The 23705-nt window shown below is 39.9% G+C and overlaps 2 protein-coding genes across 5 annotated transcripts in view; one reads left to right on the top strand and one right to left on the bottom strand.

Moving 5' to 3' along the window:
• Nucleotides 1-1026: 1026 nt before the first annotated feature.
• RAG2 (recombination activating 2) lies at nucleotides 1027-7133 on the bottom strand. The gene is made up of 2 exons (XM_063333798.1): nucleotides 7057-7133; nucleotides 1027-2648 (listed from the first exon to the last, which is right to left on the bottom strand). The coding sequence occupies exon 2, from the start codon at nucleotides 2632-2634 to the stop codon at nucleotides 1027-1029; it is 1608 nt and encodes a 535-aa protein (XP_063189868.1). The 5' UTR covers nucleotides 2635-2648; nucleotides 7057-7133.
• The window catches only part of IFTAP (intraflagellar transport associated protein), a 46094-nt gene continuing 25524 nt past the window's right edge, over nucleotides 3136-23705 (top strand). For 2 of the 4 annotated variants that reach the window (XR_010070888.1, XM_063333800.1), the window contains exons 1-2: nucleotides 3136-3809; nucleotides 15888-16040. Coding sequence is in view for 3 of the 4 variants with exons in the window: in XM_063333800.1 (XP_063189870.1) it covers nucleotides 15938-16040 (103 nt within the window). In the remaining variant the exon portion in view is untranslated. The remainder of the gene's footprint in view (nucleotides 3810-15887; nucleotides 16041-23705) is intronic. The other 2 variants (XM_063333799.1, XM_063333801.1) reach the window with 2 other exon arrangements.

Raw genomic sequence — 23705 nt, 5'->3', positions numbered from 1 at the left:
TGGGAGCTCACAGCATGGGGCAACTGTGAAGCTAGACCACCTACCAGACTTCGGATGGACCTCCCAAGCACACATGCTCTCATTTCGTAGACTTCAGGATTTACAGTGTTTGATTTACCCCATGAGTAGGTGAAACAAATGCAATCATTTTTATTATAAACTTTATTATCTTACTAGATTTTTAAAAATACAAACACAAAGCAGTTGTTGAGGTCAGGGGTATAAAAAAGCAATTTGACTTTTACTATGAGATGATATTCCACAACTGTAGCCAAAACTGACATATAATCATTCAGTACTTCTAAAAATCAAAAATTAATTATCCAAAATTAAATGTTCCATATGTAAGCTTTCCATAATGGAAGTCCCTGAACAAAACTGACCTTCATTGCCTGAATATTTCATTATTTCTGACACAAGGGACTTAAGCGACCACTTCAGTTTAAAACCAGAGTAATTAGTCTAATTTTATTTCATTACACCAACATAAAATTGGAGTAATGCTGTTATAAATTAGGCCAAATATTTCTAGAACTACTCACTAAGACAAAAAAATTAAAATAGGTAACAGAATGTTCTTTGTGGACAGATGCTAACACCACTGAGTACATGGGGTAATGTCTTATACTACCAGCAGTTCCATAAAACTCACTGGGGATAATCAAGGAGTAAGTATAGCATAAAATACAGCACAAAGTTACCAGTATCTGTCTCTGTGTTTGACAATGTCCTCTGTGAGGGAGCTCCTATCTGGATATTACAAAAATACACATAAGAGACAAAAAAAAATTAATGAGCTTTGAAATGTAACTGAAATATTAAGATAATTAAACTAAATTATAGAATCATAGGATCACAGAATCATAGAATGGTTCAGGTTAGAAGGGACCTTAAAGATTATCTAGTTCCAAATTAAATAAAAATATCTCATTGAGTTCCAATAACCCATTCTTCTTCAACTATTACTAGCTGTCTTTGACTGTGATTTTACTTCCTCCCAGCTGAATACAAATCAGCAGAGTAAATCTATTCAAACAATCTCCGAAGAAAGGACTTTTTCGTGGGCGTTGATAACTTCATGGTTTTCTTTTTGCCCAGTGGTTTCATGGGTTGCTTTTTCAGGTGCACCACCTTTTTGGGAGTTTGTAGCCCTTTGTTAAGGTCAACATGTTCATTGCAGAAGTACTTGACATTTGCTTCTGAGAGACGTAGGAGCATGCTCTCCGAGAGATCCATACATTGCGCGTGGACCCAGTGGCCAGACCCACTGGAACACAGGATCATTGCAGGCTTGTTCAGTTCTGTCGAATAGAAAGGGACCCAGGTGTTAATGTCAATATTGCAACTAGCACAGCAGGTGATCCAGTAGCCTGTTTCTGATTCATCTTCTTCATCATCTTCATTGTAAGTGTCAGTATCATCAACATCAAAGCTATTGGCTTCAGCACTAAAACAAAACTCTTCTGAATCTTCAAATGGAGTGGAGTCTCCAGGGTCTTCAGCTGATGTCTGACTGCAAATTTGTGCTGTCAGTTCTTCCTCCTTGTCCTCTTCTGCTCCTTTGCATCTTAAAATGTAGAAGTAGTTTGCATCTGAGATTAACTGTTTGGTGGCCCCTGGAATGCCAAGCAATACAGACCCTTTGCCCATATCACAGCCAAACCACATCCTGCAGTGTTTAATATCTGGTGTCCAGTCCGGGCTCACCCTTTCAACAATCTCTATCTTGTTATCTTCCAGAACTATGGTGTTACACGCCAACCGTTTCTGGTTATCGGACTGGTAGCCCCCGACAAGGACAAATTCGGTATCACCAGTTTGAGTCACTATAGCACTTGACACAGATATCCCCCCTGGCAAGATGGTGCAGGTCACGGCTGGGCTGCCCAGTGGAAGATCAACTTTTAATCTGTACAAGCTGGGGGACCTGGTGTTATTTTGAAGCGAATGGCCTCCCAAAATGTAGATTGTATCATTTCTGGCAACTGAAACATGGAAAGAAAGTCCATCTTGAAGCTCTGGAAGTACGTATGACGTACAGCATCCAAACTCAAAATCAACAAGAAACACAGATGGCAAACAGTCAACTACACTGTTCCATTTTTCAGTGGTCCTTTGTGCAAGAGGAGTGTATGATCTCCCTCCAAATATAACGCTCATGCTTTTCCCTCGGCTATGAACTACGTTAATTGTATGCCCATATCTGGCTTCAGGGACATCTCCACCCAGGTCTTTCTCAATGCATTGGAACGTGGTCTTCTTGCTATTTTTGCTTACCAGACTCATAACGTAAATCTTATCAGAAAGGTCATTGTTAGGTGTTTTCCCACCATGGATGATATACTGGCACTCATCAGACTCTGCATTGTCTCTGAGCGTGCAAAGAGCGGGGTAGCGGAGAGGGGGCAGGTAACAGGAGTCTTTAGAGAAGAAAGCAGGTTTCATTTTGAGCTCATTCTGCTTTATGTCGAGGAGGAAAACACCCGTGGGACAGGATCTCTTTGGCCATCCTTTCTGCCCAAAAAAGAAAACATGCCCACCAAAATTCAGGAGAGAGAAGCCTGGCTGCAGCAAGGACGAATTACTGACAGCTGATACCACCTGCAGCGACATTTCGTCTGCTGGCTGGGCCATGCTGTGGTCAATGTCTGAGAAAAAAAAACAAACAAACACAAAAGAAACAGATGAAACCTACTTTAGACTCTACATGAGCTGTTTGACAGTACTTGAATAAATTGTATTAAAGATGCATTTCAGTTCACACTTTGAGACCCAAAAAGAGACCCTTTTCTGCAACTCAAGACATGAATCAAGGGCTGCGCACCAGCTCCGCGGGGTTTTGTACAAACTACGGCGTGTTAGCAGCACCTAACCCCCTCACGTCAGCCTGCGTGCTACCGGCCCGGACCCACCAACTCCGCGCTGAGGCGACCTCCCTGTTCCGGGCCCGGCCGCTCCCCTGGGAAGGGCGGCCCCGTGGCCTGCTGGGGCCGGTAGTTCTCGCCTGGCGCCTCGGCCCGGCTCGGCGCGCCGCGGCGCGGGGCAGCCTGGCCGCCGCTCGGCTCGTCCCCGGGAGTGAGGAAGCGGGACTGGAGGGGTTAGCGGGCAGGCGGCGGGTGAGTGGGGCCGCGGGGCCGGGGCCCCCTGCGGGCGGGTCTCCTGACCATGGGATTGGGCTCCGAGGGGGCGGAGGGACTAGCGCCGCAGATGGCACAGGGCGGTTTGCTTCCTGCCCGTTTCTCGCCCCGAGGCTGCCGGGGTGGCCGTGGGTGCCGGGCTGGCGCCCCGCAGCCGCCCGGGTGCCGCAGGCCGCCTCAGCAGCCCGTGCGGGGTCTGCAGAGAAGGGGCGGGAGTCCCACGGCCCCCGCGGGCCTGCCGGGGGGTGGCCACCTGCCCGCGGCTGGCTGCCTGCCTGGAGGGGGGGGCTCGCCTGCTCCCCGAGAGCGGCACCCGGCTCGTCCCCGCCCATCCAGGCCCTCAGCCCAGCCTCCGCCCTTCCTGTCCGCTGGAGTAAGAGCGTCCATAGCCCAATGCAAAGTTCAGTCGAACATTTTGCAGATTTACAAGGAAAACATCAAGATGTGTTGAAGGCGTTTAGGAGCAGTCGGTGCCGGCTGCGTTTCTACCCGCGCGGGTGCGGCTGAAGCAGCAGAGGTAGAAGCTGTTCGTGCCAGGGTGAATCTCCCAACGCTTGCGCTGCGCCACCCGCTCGGGGTATCTGCTGGCTTGGAAGTCTCGCTGCCAGGTGTTTTCATAGTGTGATCCAATTCTTCATCTTTGATGGCTGCTGTTTGCCTATGCTTTCGTGAGTAGGTTTCAAGGAGTTATCTTTTACTTTTTTTACCTGCTTGTTCAAAAACCTAAAACAGTTTATGTAGTCAGCCTGGATAATAACACCAAAAGAGCTTTGGCGAGCATGGACAGCACAGAGGGAAACAGCTTCCCAGTTCTTTGGCACTGTCCTTTGGTGACAGCGGAGTTGTGCATTTTAGTAAGTGTCCAAGTTCTCTGACCCAGCCTTTGCCAAATCCCCAGAATTTAAAAGTGTGAATTAGCTTTCAAATACAAGATTTGAAAAAAAAATAAAACCTCTACATTTTAAAATACAGTTCCTTGTTTTGAAATCTTTGGGATTCATATTTTTCTTGCTCCTGCTTTTCATTTTGCTGTAACAACAAAACCAAGACACACAGGGTTTCTGTTTTAAGGAAGGATCAGTATCGTCTAGTTATATGACATCAAAACCTGGGGACTCGGGAACAACATAGTGTACAGTGAAAGTCACTGTAAAATCATGGGAACTGATGACACCAACTACATTAAATTGCCATCAGCACATGTTCTCATGCACAAAAAGAACTGTTGTACCACATTCCTGTATTGCCTGCCCGCTCCTCCACTTTCTGGTATGCAAACTGCTGTGCTAGACTGTGGATCTGCCATTAAAAGCTTTCAACGGTAGGCAAGCCTGGTGACATGCTTAGGCCAGCGCACGTGACATGGCCAGGGTAGGCATAACCACTACTGAGTCTATTTTAAAAATAATCCATGGAATAGCTGTCTTATCCTTTTGCATGTTGTGGAATCATCCAAAGATCACGGTCAAGCTCTGTTCACTGTGTAGCCAGTCCTGCTGCCTCTGCCCCGAAGGTGGTAGTTTATTCTAAATTTAGATTCCTTTTCAGAAGTACGACACTGTAGGTGAAGTTAAGTCATGAGTTAATTTAATTAGCGAACCCTATTCTGAACATGTCACTATACACAGCAGGTTTTGTTCTTATTATTTCCTTGAAGAAAAATTTGCCAAGTTATTTACCTTCGTGTGATCTACTAAACAAGAGTCTCTGCTGCTTGTTTCTTACAGCCATTCAAAAATGGTATTGTTAGAGGAGCTTGCACTAAGTTGGGTCTACTGGGTTAGATTTCCTTTTTCTTTTCTTTCATATTGTGTGGTTACTTAGCTTCTTTGTGTGTACACACACTTTAGAAAAGTAGTGTGTCTTCCATACTGAAGATGCCACGAGCACTTCTGTAAGTTAGTGTTCTTTATTTTGTAACACTAGTGTTCTACATTTTATAACACTAGTGTTCTACATTTGACTGGTTTATGTTTGAAGTCTAACAAGAGTAGTAAAAATGGCTAATAATTTAATTGAAATGGTGGCATTCATCTCATATTCTTACAAATACTTCAAGAATCTCCAAATATGAAAATCATTAGCTTCCACAATGTCACAAACTATTTCCCAAATATCACGCAGTACTCAGTTTTGATGAGCATACTATCTAAAGAGACTGTTGCAGATACAGACTGGAGAAAAGACCAATGAAAATGATTAAAAATGAGATTGATAGACACACAGAACTTAATGGTTAAATAAACACACTTAAACACACTTCTTCCTTGTCATCCCTTAATATTTCTTGAACTTTACATAAGCAAGCAGTTCAGTAAGTAACGGAGAGAATATTTATCCTAGATTCTCTGACAAAAGTAGCTCCTTAGGCACTTGCTGGAATTGCTTTGGCTTTCCAGGTTGTTTCATGCTAATTATGGTGTGTTAATACAGCGATCTTTGGCTATGCTAACCTCCACCTCTAGCCTTCCAACACCACTGATTCTTTTGGGCCAACACTCATCTGACCCTGAGCAGCTTCAGGGAGCCCAAAAGGTAGAAATCTAACCTCATAACCAAAAAGTTTAAAGTTTTTTTTGTGGCTTTATTTGTTTTTTTTTTTTTTTTTGTATTTTGATAAAAGATTAAGTTCTAAGGATTATACAAATAAGTGAGTATCTCGGCATTACTTTTATAACACCTGCATTTAAGAAGTGAACTGTAGAGATCTGAGCTAGAAGCTAAGCTAATAGAAAGAAGAAAACTAATATTCTCCCATATTTTATTTTAAAAACAAACATGATTTTGAGCTGGTTTTTTTCAGTTAATGGTTGTTTGTACGGCAAGAAGAGATTACAAGAAATTCAGTTTTAGATAGATTCGTTGGGAGATTTATTTACAGAAGGATCAAATGAAGAGAAGGTGCTTTTTAAAAGCACTAGTTAATGTAATCTGAGATGTGCTTAGTATGGAAATAGATGAACATAGTTACAATTTTGTATGTGGGGTATTATTTCAGAAACTATATTATGTGTTCACTGATAAGTGTAGGATGAATGTGTTTTAGAAACAAGGGGTAGGATTCAGGCGCCTAAACATCAAGTGACATTTCATATGCCTTTGGATATTCTTCTTGTCTTCTAACTTCTGCTATGGAAGGCAGCAAGTCTCCCGTAGGTCCTGTGTCCTAGGTCCTGGTAAATCTAGGGTTTGTAAAACATCACTAGATTACTATGTTTAGGCACTGAGTAACTCCCAAACTATGTTTTCTACTTATTGTTCTCTTTGACCCTATGTTGTAATTGTTAGTTCACCTCTGTGCTGTGCCTGTTACCTCAACAGGCAATAAAAACATTTTAAACAGGAGAACAATGAATAATGAGTGCTGTTATTTTGTGTGACGTTTCATATTAATATTTGTCAACATTAATAATCTCACAGTAATTTGAACTCTACCAAATAGGGAATGATTTGATCTTATGAACTGTAGGAAACCCAAAGCACCTTTCATTTATGCAAAGATAAGGCATTTGAAGAGTACATTGTTCACTGAGAAAACAGATTGCAGGATAGCATGGAGTCTTAGTGAGTAGATGCTCATAGCTGACCATTAAATTCTGTCATTAGTTTGCAGTTATTTTTAACTTAGCATGAACACAGATACCTACGGTAGAATTAAATTTATTTTGTAATATTGTATATTTTTTTTTCTCTGACTGGTCTGCAGGCTCTCCCTTTGCAAAGTGAAGAAGCATATACCCCTGAAAAGCAAATGCTGTCCCAAATTCTTCACAATCAAAATCATATCCAGACACCCACAGAGCTTTGAAGTCCTCCATAAACAGGCTTAAGGAAGGAAATCTTTATATAGTATTACTCAAAACATTGGCTAAGTGTATCAACCAAGTTTGCTTTGGGCAAAACAATAAGTTAGACGTACCTGGCTGATAGAGGTTTTTTTGCGTCCTTTGAAATCTTTCTATGTAATTGGGATTCAAATGTGAGCACTTTGAGGAATCTTCTCTGACAGCACAGGGGGCTTGTTGCATGGAGAGACAGCTTGATGAAGGGGAATATATCTACTTAACTTGCAGATGTGCTCCTGAGAACTCGGTCTACTGTGGCTAACTGTCTGTGACCGTTTTTTTTTTTTTTTCCTCCCTTGTCTTCAGATGGCATAACAAGAAACCCGCCAGCCTCCAGAAGCTTTAACTCTTTGCAGTAGAACCAGACCAGAGTGACAGTAGATGTCTGTTAGCTAGATTGTAAATGTCTGCAACATATGCTCCTTTATAGTTTAATTTTTTACACTGTTAAACCTGTCAAGCTCATGATCTTTTTTTGGAATTTTTCAGTGCTATTGGAATATAAAAATGTAATCATGATCTTTTTTTGGAGTTTTTCAGTGCTATTGGAATATAAAAATGTAATCTAAAGTAATTTTTGAGTTCAAAGAAAAAATAATTTCAATAGCTAGTAAAAGAAAACAACTCCTGCTGATTGGTGTACCACTGCTTTCCCTGGGAATGGTCCGCTGCAAGTATTTAGTGACATTGAAACAGAGGAAAGGAAATGACAAATGCATGCAACCCAGTGAGTGAGGGCTGACTAAAAGTCCACTGAAATCATTATGAATGTCTTTTTTCTACCTCAGTGGCCTTCTGATCAGACCTTAAAAGACTAATAAAACTTTGCACCCTTCTGTGGCATTTTTCATCAGTTTCACAACACTTTTCTCCAACAAAAAATAATTAGACTCTGGGAAGGCCTCTGGTATCATATCCTTTCAGCAGCTAGCAGTGCTGGGGCACAGAGGATAAGCCACTTGCATAACATAGCACAGCAAATAAACAGAAAAAAATGGAAAACAATTCACCCTTCATAGCTCCCAGCTTTTGCTTTCCTGGCCCTATTTCGCCCACTCCCGAGTTGCAACATCTGCCGCACAGTATTTTAGAAATATCTCATCTCCCATTTGAAACTGCTGTGAGAATAGAAGTAGAAAGAGCTTGAAATGGAATTGGATAAGTAACACAAAGCAAACATACTGAATGTTTGTGAAAATTGACTTGAGCTGTTGAATAGCTGTAATGCAGGTAGGATGTGGTGACGTTTCTCAACTGAAATACAGCAGCACTAAGGCACTCTGCCCTGAAGCATCCGTACGGGCCCGTTACTTCTGACACAAAGATAAAAGCAGACTGTACTGAAGAGCTGAATGCTGAAGAACATAACTTCCACCAAATTTAAGGGCATTCAGATCACATTTATTTCTATTTCTGGTAGCGCCTAGATGATATTTGACAGCTTCTTATCCAAGTGCTTGACATAGTCTGACCCTTGTTTGGGTCTGTGAGCAAAGATGTACTGGCAAAAGAGATACAAATGTTTAAGTGAAAAACCCAACCCCCAGTTGTGTCTCATTTAATATTTTACATTAATTTTATTCTCCTTCTGCCAGTTGACGGGTCTTATCTTTAGGAATTCTTTTTCCAATTACTGTGGCTGAGAAGAAAGAGAAATTAAAGTTTGTTGGCAACAGCGTGTCAGTTTTGGATGAGAACATGGTCTGTCCAAGCTGGTCTTCGGCAACTGTCAGTGACAAACTGCTTTGGAGGAGCTGCAGCAAGTAGGTTCATAATAATGTATCTACAAGGCAGGAAAATCATGTTCAGAACTGTCCAGGTCATAGCAAGAACATCTAGGATTTGCATCCTGAATTTATTTGGCAGAGAAACCATGTGAAAATGAATAAATAGATTTTCCTTCACGATTTCTATTTTAATGACATTGACATAGGTAGTATGTTTCCAGCAGATTGCTCACTATTATGGAAATACTTCATTTCACTTCATTTTCTTCTTCTACAGTTAATTACTTAAAATATAATGTGGTTTACATCTTTTTCATCCCAAATCATTCCAAATTGCATTGAGATATTTCCAGGCTTTTCAGCATTTTTTCTGCCGGTAAAACGCAGTCATCTGTGAGCTGGAACGTAGCTGGCTCCCCGTGGGCTCCAGCTCAGCAGGGAAAGGGAAGACCACCTTACTCATTTGTGTAGGGTTAGCCAGCCAGAATGCAAATATTCTGGATATTTAGCCAGGACCCACAGTCTGAAACTTGTGAAAAAATGGCACAGGGAGTCCAGTGTCTTACAGTCTTCAATTTTCTGTCTCATCTAAAAATACCAGTAAACAGTATTTAACATGTGAGGGACAGGGCTTTATTCGGTGGCCGCATCTAAAATAGCTGATTGAATCCAGCTGTGCTTTTACTGTCAAATCCAGGACGATTGCACGCCAGGGGACTAGTGGCTACTGTGTTTTTGAGGAGTGCTTGGTGCATAGGAAACGTTACCCTTGTCATAGGCCTCCAGGTGGTCTTTAAAGGGAGCTGCGCTCTTGCAGCCATTGGAAGTTCATTAAAAAAAACTTCTAATCATGTACAGGACTGACATAACAGCGCTGAAATCAAACAGGATCAATGTGCTTGCTTGCAATTAAAGCCCTTAATATATCCCCTAAAAGCTCATGCGAGCTGGGCACAAGAGGCACGTGTTTTTGACCATTGCAGAGGTCAGCTCTGAGGCTCAGTAATGCACTTATGCAAGCAGATGCAGCTCCCATCCACGCAGATTGCTGATGCATTAAGTGTGTGCCCTTAAGGCCTCCTGCTGAAGGCAGTGGCAAACATCCAGTTGTTTTAAACAGGATTAGCTGTTGCAGATCACATTGAATCGAGAGATGCTGCAAGGAACCTCATCTGAAAGGTTTTGTCCTTTGCAATTGAAACTTTTTCTTTTCGTTTGTTCCCATAGTTCAGTTGACCTGCACCTGCTCGTGGCCAGAGCTTGCTGCCGTCGGGTTCGCTCCAAGAGCTTCTGCCTCTGCACAGGTGGTGGGTAGCAAGGAGGAGGAGGGAGAAAAGTAGGGCATGACAGTAGAGCAGGGAGGGCTTTCTTTTGCAACTGTAGCTTTGCAGATGTCTGCACAAGAAGAAGGCAGTTGACTGCCTTCTGGAAAGTGGGTAACCTTCCTGTGCTGCCCCACTGAAAATGTTTTACGTCTTTCTCAGGGCTGGAATTCCCAGAATCACTCTGTTCACATGGCGCACTTTCAAAGTGCCATGCTGGGATGTTGGTTAGGTAGTGACCACAGTCCATAGCTAACAACAAACATTTATTAAGGGCAGGCTTGATTTCCAGCTTTGCATGCCTCTCAGGGCCCTGGGGGCTGATGATCTGCGCTCCAGGCTCCAGCTTTAGCAGAAGTGTGGGTATGAGCACCCTGGTAACACCTGCTTTTGCTAGCAGCTTTCTGGGCCATTTGGTGGTGGTGTTTTTGATCAGGCTGTGCTTTCACGGTTGCATAAACACCTATGCCTGGCTGCCAGAAGGGGCAATCCTGCGTCCTTCCCTTGCTCCTGCTGCATGTTCCCCCTGTCTCCTTGTGAGGGCACTCACGATCGTATGGCTGTAAGGCAGATCAGAAAACTTGCATTTAAAACAGGACATACGTCTTTGCTCAGTCCAGTTTCAGGTTTTATACTGGTAGTTTATTTTGTCTGGCCATGAAATGGTCTGGAATGGAAAGTGGAGGGGTGAAGAGGGAAAGAGGGTGATGGTGGCCTTTTTGGGAGCAGCCAGCACTTAAATAGACTTAAATTGATTCTGACTGCAGTCATCTGACACAGGCTTATTCCTTTTTCAAAGTGCTACCTCATTCTTTATTGTTGTAATAATATTGTAGCAAATCCATACTCCTCTAGAATCTCCTTGACTCACTAATGTGGTAAATGGTAGTAAGACAGCAAGGAATGGAAATCAGATACTTTTCCTCCAAAAGTACTAATGCTTGTTCTTCAGATTGAGTTTGCTTTAGTTGATAACAGTATAGGACGTAGGTCACTCATTCTGTGTGTAATTAAACCAGCTTTCTTGAGCAAGCTTGACACTAATATATGGGTACATATACTACATGGTGTGACTTCTACAGTACTGCTGCCGAGAGGGCCTATTTGGACGTTACGGTTTTTTTGTAAGAGACAGCATGCTGTCACATGGCAGGTTGGAGAGGAGACTCTTAACGTCCTGAATTACAACGTGCTTTCTCATCGTCTTTAGGAGGCAGTAACCAACTCTGGTTGTGTATTTGGTCCCTTGACAACTTACTGCATACTTAAGGCTTGCCTATACATCCGCAGTATTGCCTAACTACATGAGTGGTCAAGCCGCAAAGGTCATTTCTGCATTGCCTTTACCAGCCCGCCCCATCACTAGTGACAGCTTTTATGTTGCTGTACTGGCCAGGCCAAGAGAGTCCCCAGAATCAAGGTCTTTAGTGCAGAGTGACATGTAAAACTTTTATGAATAAGAGGTGTTATAGAAATGCTTGTTGCTTAGTTCTGTATTGTGGGTTGTAAGAGAGTAATACCACTTTTTATGAGAGGTTAGTTAGATCTGAAGCATTGAACCCCTTTGAAAAAAGTTAGTTGTGACAGGTGGAGTTACTATGCTAGCTCTATAGGGAAAAAAGATCAGGCGTTGTCCAGTGGTAGCAGAGTATAAGCAAAATAATATATTTGTGTTCAGTCTGATTTGTGCAGACATATGTTATAAAATCTCAAGAATAGCTGTATCTAGTGATGTTTTCCGTGAATGTGTGAGTGATCTATAAATAAAAATTTCTGAATATACTTGTTTTTATTGAGAATGACTTTTGGGAGAGCAAATTCATAGTCTGGAAACCTGACTTTAACCTATGCCAGAAAAAACAGGTAAGTATTTATTTTTCCAGAAAAATAAAATTTTGTAAGGTTTTAGTGAGTTTGTAGAGAGCTTATTACTCTTTCCATTTAAAAATTAAAAATCTTGATTTTTCTTTCATTGCCTATATTATATTTAAAAGAAACATAACAAAGTACTCAAAAACGCAGCACAAAACAGGAAGCCTGTATTCCACCACATTTTTTATTTTTTAATAGAACGAGTAACTGCATAATTGAAATCATGCTAATACTCACTTGACCCGCCTCTGTGATTCAATGCAGAGATTCCTGGTTTGTCTTAAACTTCTGGGAAGAAGACTGCATTTTGAGAAATAAAATTGATTTTTCACAATCTGCTGATGATCATCAAGGCTTAATGAATGATTGCCTCAAGAAACCTCATTACAGTAATTTGGATGGATGAGCAGGAGTGAGATGCGAAAGAAGAAGTACCGTTGCTGCTTGAATGCATCACTCACTCACTGATATTTGACTCTAAAACTGCCCGGAGCCAGCACGAGGAGAGGATCAGATCTCCTTGCCTTACTTTCCTTGAAACCTCCGGTTTAGTTTGATGCCTTTTAGGAAAAAGAAGATAAGTTTTTGATTTCTGTAGTAATTACTCTCTAGCAGAACAATGCTGTCATTTTATTCGCAGAGGTGTGATTGTATCCAGTTCATAAATTGTGGGTGATTCCAATCCATTATTATACATCTTTTTCTTTTTTCATGACAGTTCAAAGAAGTCATTGCCTTGAGGCTGTGAATTGGATGATTGCTGAAGCCTTTTATTTATGTAGAATCTACCTGTTAGCTCCTTAGCAAAAGTGAGAGTCTTCTGATCAGCCTGGTTTCAGCTGTTCACATCACAAAACTTCTCTGCAGCTGACACAGTATGGTGTTCATTTAAGAGAGACTGAGGAATAAAGTAGGTGGGAAGCGGCAGAAAACCAAAGTGCAATGAAAATGAAAAATACAAAAACCTTGATAGGTTGAGATATGTTTCTGAACACCTCTATGGTACCATTCATCCTAACCATACGTTCAGTTTTAGGGATGGTAGATGTTCTCCAAATACCATCCTCTGTGCTTGCTTTCATTTAGGGTGATGCAATAGCGCCCTGCAGTTCTTTGAAATAATTGAATAATAGCTGCCAGTCTGTCCTCTCTATTGTTTGAGTGAATGGCTGTTCTTCTCACAGAACTTACGCTTTTATTAGGACCTACCTGTTTTTTCCTCTCCATGTGGAGATGAGTCTGTAGATGTGAATAACAGATGTGCAAGGGAAGATTTGGTCTGTGTTGGACTGTCACCTCTGTATTCCATTTTGCATTTTATTTCTTTCTTTAGATTTTTGAAGTAAAACTGTGAAGTTCTTATAAAAAGCAATGGAGGATGGATGCCAAAATGACAAATAGGGTTTTCTCTCCTCTTTTCCAATTTAGGATTTATTAAAATAGGAATAATATAGTGAACTCATGTTCCAAGATATATTCTTTGGGTTTTTTTTTTTCAGAAGAAAAAATAAAGGAAATGGGACCTATGAATTTCAAGTTATTTTCTTAACCCAAATGAATGCCTTTGACATAGTTGATAGCAGATCTCCTATACTAATGCCTGTAATAACTGTATTGGCTATAGGGGAGCTATTCTGGGTTTACTGGTTTGACTTGGGTAAAAATTTGGTCCATTTTCTGGTAAAAAAAAATGTTAGTCTTGAGAAAGTAATCTTTTCCCATGCTTGGAATATACAGGGAACTTTCTTTGCTATGTTTTTTAAAAGTAATACTGTTTTTATGATGCTTCTCCCAGTGCATACATGTTGAAGTGCATGCTAGATGAAAATATATAGGCTCAGTGAAATATACGTTTAAAACCTTTGGGGATAACTTCCTAATCTCCGCACATCAGGGGATTCCAGGTATTAAATGTTAGATTATATTCTAACAGCATCCAGTGCTTGCTTTTTCACGAGGCTGATGTTCAGTATTTTGCAATCATAGTTTGGCTAAAACTTTGTCAAGTTGAATTCAGCACTGCATTTCCCAGCTAACTGTAACGAGGCAAAACCTGGTGTTTATCCAAAGTCTCGTTTCACTGTTGCTCCTTTACAGCTTACAAGATGTTAAAATATGAAGTTTCCCAAGTTCTGTAGGAAGTAGAGGTTGCTCAAAACAGTAAGAACTGAGCTATAGCATTTTGCTAACACCTGGTCTGGATGCTTAATCTCAGGCTGATGAGCTGGTGGCTGTAGAACATGACATTCACTCAGAAAGCTGCCATTCAGCCTGCTTAAGGATACAACTGTTGCCCTAAATTGCTTATTATTTTTCTAACTTCCTAGAGCATTTTAGAGTAAAGGAATCTAAGCTTTATTGCCAGCCCTCCTGTCATTTGTTAATAAGTCATTTAAATTCTCGGTGACTCATTTTTTTCATCTGTTACTTGGAATAATATTTGTTTGCTTTTCCTCGTGGGACTATTGTGAAGTTTATTTCATTAGTGTTTGTAAAGGACTCGGAGATCCTAGACGCCAGATGCCAAAGAAAAACAAAAGGTTGTTATTACCATTTTCTTCATATAATGAAATTTACCTCAAATAATGACTGTAATAACTGAACAATAATGAGGAATAAAAGGCATTGCTTCCCTCTGAAACCACCATAATTTGCATAAACCACTCTGAGAGACTGGTAAATTATATTCTGCTTGGTCAGTCCACAGAGAGATTAATACTGGTTTGTTTTTTTAAAAACATTGGAAAACTTAAACTTTAGGTCATGTGGGGGTGTGTGTGTGTTTGTTTCTTCAGAACATTAGTCTTCTTTACAAGCTGGCAATCCAGCAAAATTAGAGTTTGACATTAGAAATCATGCTTTGTTTTCCTACTGGGCTCTGAATAATTCTTGTTCGATCTTATTTAACTTTACAGTCAGGTTGGCAGTGTTTCCTTAGTGTGGTTGATTTGAAGTTTTGATGAAGAATTAAGCTTTCATTCCCAAAAGGCACTTCTTAATACTGTGGTAAATCAAGAGAAGAAACACAGGAACACATGAAAATCAAGCACTTAGTGTGTAATGCCTTCTTGCGTCTTTATCACATTTATGTATGCGAATGGGTCATTTACATTTTTTATTTGTTGCCACTGTGTGAGACGATGTGCCAGTTATGTGTCTGTGTCCTCACCTGTGTTTTTCTGCTTCTAGCAGTCTGATCCTTTGTGTGTAAAAAATTAGTAATATTAATAACTATTTAGCATCACGCAGCTGTTAAAATGCATTTACACAGCTTTTAGAAGTGAGGGGCAAGGCTCCATCGAGAACTGTTTCAGGCCATTACTTCCTTTAGACTCTAGTAAAGTGATGAAAATGGGCTGGAAAGTTGCAGCTGTGTGACTGAAGAGAGGAGCTTTCAAGTCTCGGAAAAACATCTATGGGGTTCCTTCAGCTCTTAGCATTTATTCCCTTCTCGAGAGTGGTCCTCGCCTTCCTATGTGGCTGCCCAGTTCCATCGAACCCTCGCTGTCCTGTGTGCTGTCTCAGCATACACACACATCTCATAGTGATTTAACATGCCCTCCAAAATCTGGGTTTAGTGGCTTTGATGGTACAGCGAGCGGTGCACCTGCAGAATGATGGATTCACTCGAAGTTTTGAATGTCCAGGTGTTCCAGGTGTTAAATCCAACACGCTAGTGATTGGTGTCACTGTTTCTGCAAAGAAGGCAGGGCTTGTAAGGCTGAACGACTTAAAATGAGGGGGAATGAACACCACTGAGAGCAGCTGGCACTTCTGTGGCCCATATTACTCAAGAACATAAATTTTAGGCATAGATGACCACAGTCTCTACCTTTGCACTTAAAATTACGATGCCCACTTGAATTTTGGGGGAAATGTTGTGACAAGATTGACATTTTGGCGCTTACCTATGTGTACTAGGGACTATTCGGTTAATTTGTTTTCTGCCTACAGATACATATGGCTCTTTTCCTTCTATTGCAGAAGCAGCCTACTAAAGCGAATATACCTGTTCGACTGTCAAGGTGTGGATCATGGGAGAACAACTGTTAAACAACAGCATCCTTGATCAATTTATTAATAGTCATGAGCAGTCATATGAAGAGTTTCTAAACACATTCACTTATCTTTCGAAAGGTATGTAACTTCCCAAATCTGCCATTAGAAATCACAGCCATAAGGGAAGGTAAAAAGAGAAGCAGTAGTATTTAGTATCATGCTGCTACTTACTTGCTTTGTGACCTTTGTCAAATCCTTGTGATGGTTTTGGTTCTCCTATCAGCAGTGGGATCCCTAAGAACAACTTTCCTTAACTTGGTTCATAGGCTGCTAAGGTAGGTCTCTACAGGTGTCTAACCATGTTTTGCTCGCTTTAGGGAGGTGGGGGAGTGTGCATTTTTTGGAAAGATAGGCTTTTCCTAACTACTTCCTGCATTGTTTTCTGCTAGAGAAGTTTCCCTGAAAGAATAAGAGCCTAAGGAAAGTACTTAATAGTACGAGATGGCCTAAGATTAGGGGTGTGCAATTTGGATGTGTTTACAGATTTACTAACACTGGCTTGCTGTGCTATGCTGTCGTGTGCACCAAGCTAACAGATAAGTTGGATGAAGGCACATCAGAACATCAGATTAGAATGATTAGGCTGAAAAGGTGTCATGCTCTGCAGATGAAATAAAAGGTGGGGCTAACCTTGATCTGAGCATTGCTGAATTGCAGCCTGTTCAGATCTGGATCCAAATTCTGTAGCTCAGGTTCATTTCTTTTGGCGATGTTAAGTCAGATGCTGTAAAAATAAATGCGAGCTACATATTACTCACAATTCTCTTTACCACAGCTCCGCACTAAAAATGATGTCCTCATCTTAATGCAGAAGCACTGTATTTTTCAATTACAGCATGTGGCATGCTCCGTTGGCTAGCATTCAGAAGTCTGTCCTGTCCTTGTCCTTCAGGCAGAACTAAGTGTCAGTCACAGGCACTGAGCAGAAAACCAGTGGGGGAGTGGGAGCTGCCATAGAAATAATCTTGTGGCAACCTTCTGTCTCCTCCCAATAAAAAATAGAAGAGAAAAGAGACCCTGGGGATGAGATAAGAGCATTGAAAATTAGGTTCTGGTCTTCTTTATGTATGATTGATACACTGGGGATAGGTCCTATCTTAGAAGCATGCTGCATATCATGATGCTACTTGCAAAAAGCCTCAGCATGTATTTCAGTCACTTTCATTGCTACTGTAGCATCTACCACTAAAATGGTATAAAAGGTAGAGCTGTAGCTGAATCAAATGCTTAGAAATGCAGTTTGTTATGCTGGTGTAGAAGCTCCTGACTTCATTTTCCTTTAAAAATACCCAAAGGTGCTGGTTTGCATTATAAACTAATAACCTGCAAAAATTGCAGTTAAAGCACAAGGCATTTTAGGATCAGAACAGTGCAAAATACTTTATAAAATATCACATTCTTAATTTCTTTATTTTGCATTTGAAGAAGTCATTTGGCTTTTAATTTTTTTTTTTAAAAAACAACTGTGATAGCTTGATAAGACTATCTGCTAATAGGCTCCAGAAATTTTCCGTTTTATGTGTGAGTTCAGATATTTACTGTGGGGATATATTTGTGGTTACTGTCAAGTAAAATCTGACCATTTTCAGATTACATTTCTGAATCTGGCCTGGTAAGGTGTTGATCCACACACTAAATCTTTGTACAATGAGCATTAATGTCAGAATTTGCAGTCCTGCTCAATTAGATATGGAGACAGCTATTTGTATACATAAATAACCAAGCCTGTTCATTTGTGTGTGTAAAAATATACAGGAGCTCTTTAAAAAACATTCCTTGAAAAACATCACCATCTGATAGATTTTTGACTGTCGTAACATTGGAAACAGAAGACACATATAACGAATCTCATCCCACTCATTTCACAAGGTACCATATTTCACAGGGTACCATATGGGGTGATTTTCACTTGTGCGTGAATTTGTACGAGCTCTGTAGTTGGGATTGCAAGAATATTTTCACGAGGAATTTCTTCATTGTTCTTGAAAGCATCTCATAAGAATCTGATTTCCTAGCTAATATTTAATGTTTCTTCATTAGTTAAATTTACACACAGTGAAATTAAAAAGAATGTAACTGGAGTACAAAAACCCCAGCATCCTTGACTGTTCTGGCCTATCTAAAAAGAACCCTTTCAGGCTGTAAGTGTCAGTCTGGAGTAACCCCCTGTGAGCACATTAGGTTCTTCTGCTGATGGAATAGTTCCATTCTTGTAAATATGGGAAATAGTATTAATGAAGTCCTTCTAAATTCTGTGTAATCATTTAGTGATGTGTGTATGGTTTAAATAGCACACAGATACGTTGTAACTTAGTTGGACCATAAAATTAGATCTTTGATATAGGAATTTAATCTTCCTGATTTTAGTATTCCTAAAAAAAACAATTTTCTCTGCATAATATTTAAAAATATTTATTCTCTGCTTAATGTTTAAAAAGTATGGGAGCACTTCTGCCATAATTGGAAAAAATTTTAACCCTTTTTGTTGATTCTGTAATGAATGGATACTTGAGGGCCAGGTTAAAATTCTAGTAAGTCTCTTAGTTTTCCTACATACAGCATCCAAAGTGTGTTTTTTCTCAAAAGGGTAATATTAACAAAACGGATAGATAGGTGAAAGGGCTGGTGAGCCCATGGGAATATAATTTAGCAATTAGAGCACAGGTCCAGAAAGATGAAATTTTTCATGCTTTCTGTAAAGCTTTGCTGAATGACCCTCTCTTGTGCAAATCCAAAGAAAAGATATTGGTAAAAGGAATCATTTTATTAGTCATTTATTTTAATACATTCATTTGTACTGCTCTTAGAATCACTGAACCCCTTTATGCTTGTGCCAAGTTACCTATTTAGTTTTGTTAGTTCTTTTAGCTTTGAGTATAAAAACAATCTGATAATAAAACAGCTAACTGGCATTTACTTTGAGGTTGTACCACTCCACTAGGTTTTTTAAGTCCAAAGAAAAATCTTAAGAGTGATTTCTTGACTGTGCAGTTGAGGAAGCCTCAGAAGAGTTGGATTTACAAAGGAATCCATGACACAGATTTCAGTAGATGTGGTCAATGAGTGGTCTCTTCAGAATTAAACACTTCCTAGAAAAACTTTGGACGAAATGTCATGGAAATAGTCCCCATCCTCGCTTTAAAAAAAAAGTGTCACACAGGGCAAGAGGCTCTTTCAGAGCTTAGGAAGTGTTTGAAAGCTTGGTGGAGAGCACTATGATGTCCAAAATTAGAAGGCAGCATCTGCTCATTTTTCTAAACTCAGAGGAAGATTGGGGAATTCACTGGAGCATAAAGTATCTCCTTTGACCTTCTACAAAAAACACAGAAAAAAAACCAAACAAAAATGGTCCAAGCTTCAAATTTTTCATCTAGATTATAAATTACTCCGCTCCCACTTCTAAAAATATGGGATCCTGGATCACAGCTGCATAGAAAAATGCTGCCATAAATAAAATTTTTATCCAAACCCAAGTTTAGAGTCATATTTTTTCCATGGTCCTGGGCATTTGTGCACTGGTATTAAATTCAGTCCTTTCCTGCTCTTAATTTTGTTCTGTTTCATGTACCTTACACTGCCTGGGAACACATTGAAGTCTGAGGACTTTGATCAGACCCATCTCTAAGCAAACTGAACCTTGGAAATATTCTTTGTAGCCTCAGTGCTGCTGTTCAGATGCTCCTGTGCCGAACAAGCTGTCAAACGTAGGAAGTTGAAAAGTGGCTGACCACTTCTCTGCTTCCAGGTGGCATGCAAGAGCCATATTCTGTGTTGTGGTCCGATTAATTTAATTCCCCTGTGAAAGCTGAGCAATGTATTTAGTTCGCAGTCCATTTGACGGTAGCTGTCTGCTTCCTTTTTTGTTAACCACATTTAGGAAAAACAACTTTAAACTTCCTACGTAAGTGTCAGTAGAGGCACTTTACAAATGTGAGTCTTAACAGCAGAAAACATAGCAGAAAACTATATGAGAAATGACAGTAAATTCACTTTAATTTCAAAAATGGACCAGTAGGACAATGCTAACCCCAAGAGAAATTTGCAGCCTCTTTCTATGAGTGGATTTGCCAATAAAAGCAACTAGGCAGTTCAATAAAACTAATTAAATTAATTTGTCATCCCCAGGGAACTTAAACCGGGCATGAAATAGGGAAACGGCGTCAATTCAGAGCTTTTTATTGATGTGTTGTGCTGAATCATTGGAAAGAATTGGTTGGGAGAAAAAATTTGCAATTTTCTATTGATCATAAAGTTGGTAGTTATCTCTATGTAACCTTCATTCGATATAGTACAAAATCAAATATTGTACAGAGCCCCTAAAATGGGGATGCAAACATAATAGATTATTTTTGGAATAAAAATAGCTGATCTGTTTTATGGATATTTGTTGTCCTTAGATCTCATTGGTATTTGCTATGCAAAGTATTTCATCTCCATTTTATAGACAGAAAAAACTTAGGCATAAAGAGGGGAAATAACTAGTGTTTGCACAGTAGCTCAGTGGCAGCACCAGATAACGACAGAGGCACTCAGACTCCTGGAGACTTGGACAGGCCGTGAACAATAATGATTCTCTAATAGCAATTATTTGTTCTTTTCTGTGATGCCTTTATTACTAAAGAATTTCTAAAGATTGTTTCAGGTGGAGAAAAATGTATTTTCATTCTGTTGCACAATTAAGATTTTCTAGAATGTAGAAAAGGGAAGTATTTAGTAATTTCGATGTTGATACTTTGATACAGATTCCATCCTGTAGTTGCATATTGGCTATGGTTGAAGTCTGTAGTACTATAAAAAGCCGTAACACAGAACGAACTCTTGCTCTAGCTCATCACCTTGCCTCGAGAGGCATTAAAGTGTGCTAAATGCAGCTGTTGCCTAAGTTTCATGTCATTGCAGTGAGGTGAGGAAGCACTGTTAGCCCTCTTTTCCAGATGTGGATATGGCACAAAGCAAATGTTAGAGATCAGAACCATATAGCGGTTCAAGAGGACAATCAGAAAAAGAAACCGAGTGACCTCACTTCCCATTTAATGCTGTACTCTTTATAGTATTGTGTTCTTTTCTGTCCAGTATAAAATCACATAGAAGTGCCTAATTTCAAGAAAGTAGGTATTTGCCTTTAAAAAAAACCACAACAGGCATTTTTGAAGATGCCCTAATGTCTTACTTGTAAGATTCAAAATTGAGCATTTTTGAAACTCTTGGGCTCTCTGACATTTTATTAATTTGTTCCCACCTGCTGTAATCTTTTAAATCTTTTAATGACATTATTTGTTAAGGAAGGAATACTTTGTACAGACATGTCATATGCTTTTAATTATATACAATTCACTTGTTTCTTACAATGCTTATCTGCTTAACTGCTAGTGCTGAATTCTTCTAGAATACACAGAAAGTTTTCAAAATCAATTCTGCCCTGATTTATTAGTATACCACTTGCTCTTTTAAAGTGCTCCTAACATACATATTTAGTGCTGAGGATGAATTTAAGCACATTTGTGGTTGCTTTGACTGTAAAAAAGAAAAAAAAAAGGAAGTGTAACAAACACAGTGCTTATTTAAGTAATAAACTCAGATACATTCTGTTTCCTTTTAGCTAGAGTTCAGAGTATGACTCTGTGTAGTCAGGACTCAGAAAGAAGTGTGGAGTTCCTCTATGCTGAGCTAGTATTCTCCCATTAGTTACTGTCTAAATTAAAGCTCCTCCTAAACTATCCCTCAAACACAATTCTGAAATGTAACGCTGTTTGCATTCTGCAAAGGACAGTGTAGATTTTCTGAAGCCGTGGGAAGCAGGCCCACCTTTATCAACTTCCGTAAAAAGTCTTACAGCTTTTATATCCTGATCCACTGTTGAATTATAATTGCAAAATACTATCAGTAGTACAGCCTGTGCCTTTATGAAGCTGTTTTTTCCCCCCTACCACGTAAAGAGTCTGTTGTTAGAACTAGAACTCTGATCTAGTATGTTGGCATTGCTTCGTAGTGACAGGTAGCACTTGATCCCTCACAGGTATGAAGAGGCGCAGCTCCCTTAATAGGACTCTGCTGCTTAATATCAGCTGAGGATCTGCTCTAAGTTTTCTGTCATGGTTTTCTGAATTTTTTAAAGATTATTTTTCATCATCGTCTGTTGGAAGAAGCAGGATTTTGCTCATGGCGCGCTGCTGAAATGGTCAGATGCACATTTGCCTTGTTATTTAACTGACTGCATTATAATATTCAAAAGGAGAAGGTATCTGGCAACAGCACTGCTGAACCGTGGAAGAATAATACATATTTTTAAATTCGATCTGCTGGCGTGAATGTGGTATAAACAGGAAATATCGCCCCTTTTCTAACACTCACGCTATGCAGCACAACAGAGACATAGATATTGATACAGATAAACACTGCATAAAACCAGAACATTAGGTTCCATTAAGGAAAAAGGGAGAGATACTGATTCAGAAAAAGAACAGTTAAACTTTTGAAAATTAAGAGCTGAGTTAGTTTTGAAGAAGTATTGCTGTACATTAAGCCGAAGCAGGTGTGTGAGAGTAGCTGAAATATACTTGAGAGTAACAGTTATTTGTCTTTCCTCTGAAGAAGCACGTACAAAAAAAAGTTCTTTCCTGTCTGTTTTTTAAACATACTACAGTAAGGCAAGTATCCAAAAATGACAGTCAAAAGTAATAATTGGGACTTAACAGTTTACCCTTTTAAGTCAGAAATAGTCCCACTGAAGTTACTTGTCCCAGTCCGTAGAATATGTATTTATCCTAGCTGAGGACATGGTGTAGTGAAATTTCCTTAGGAAATTGGCATTATTCAGAAATTAATCAACCCCATATTACTGATTGTAATAAAAGTTGACCTTTTTTGAAAGGAAAAAAAAAGGTAAACAATACTTTTTGCTGATTGTCATTTAATCAGGGTAAGATCAAAGACATTAGGGGAAAAGGCTGCACTATCTGAGTCTCTGTTCTGATGTAGAGAGGAAAGAATTGCACAGGCATAAGTGAGTTACACTGGGGAAGCGCTGCAGTGAAGAAGAAGGGATTCAGCAGCAAAAAACGCCCTTGTTAATTAGAGGTGAAGTATAGAAATGGAAGACCACAATGTTTGACATATTGGACTTTCAAGATGTGTTACCAATATTAATTTGCACACTTAGGCAAGTAAGTTGTTATTTTCTCTGCTGTATAGATTAAGTTACTTTGACAGAAGAATTCTGCTTGCTCAGTGCTACATTGAGGTCACTGTCATCAAAATTAGTGAGGGTTTTGGTTGAGTAAGATTGGAATGGGACTTTAGGAATTCAGATAGCTAGGAGGCAGACAATTCAGATGCTGAGGATTGGCAGATATGATATAGTATCTATGGAACATCCACTGCCTTTTTGGGTGGCAGCGGGAGGCTAGGCAGGATGCTGTAAGACTCTTAAAACAGCACTACAAAGCAAAGTTTAGGTGCGTGAATTGCACCTGGATTGCTCTTATGGACAGTCATATGGGATCCCAGTACTTACTCTATGGGATGCTTGGTCTTTTTGTCATGAAAAGTTGGACAAACTGTATTGATTTACAGAGGTTTAGGCATTTAAGTGCATGGAAACAGGAAACTCAAGAATGTGAATCAGAGCTGATTTTCTAGGCTAAGTAACTTAAATAAAACACTATGTTCTATTCTCAGCTGGGCCATATACGAGTAGAGGGAGGCTGCAATTTTTGGTTGGGTTAGTCCAGAAAATCAGGGAGC

Source organism: Chroicocephalus ridibundus, chromosome 4 (assembly GCF_963924245.1).
Source record: "Chroicocephalus ridibundus chromosome 4, bChrRid1.1, whole genome shotgun sequence".
Classification (NCBI taxonomy): Eukaryota; Metazoa; Chordata; class Aves; order Charadriiformes; family Laridae; genus Chroicocephalus; species Chroicocephalus ridibundus.
Note: the sequence above shows the minus strand (reverse complement) of the source record. Positions and strands in the feature narration are given on the sequence as shown.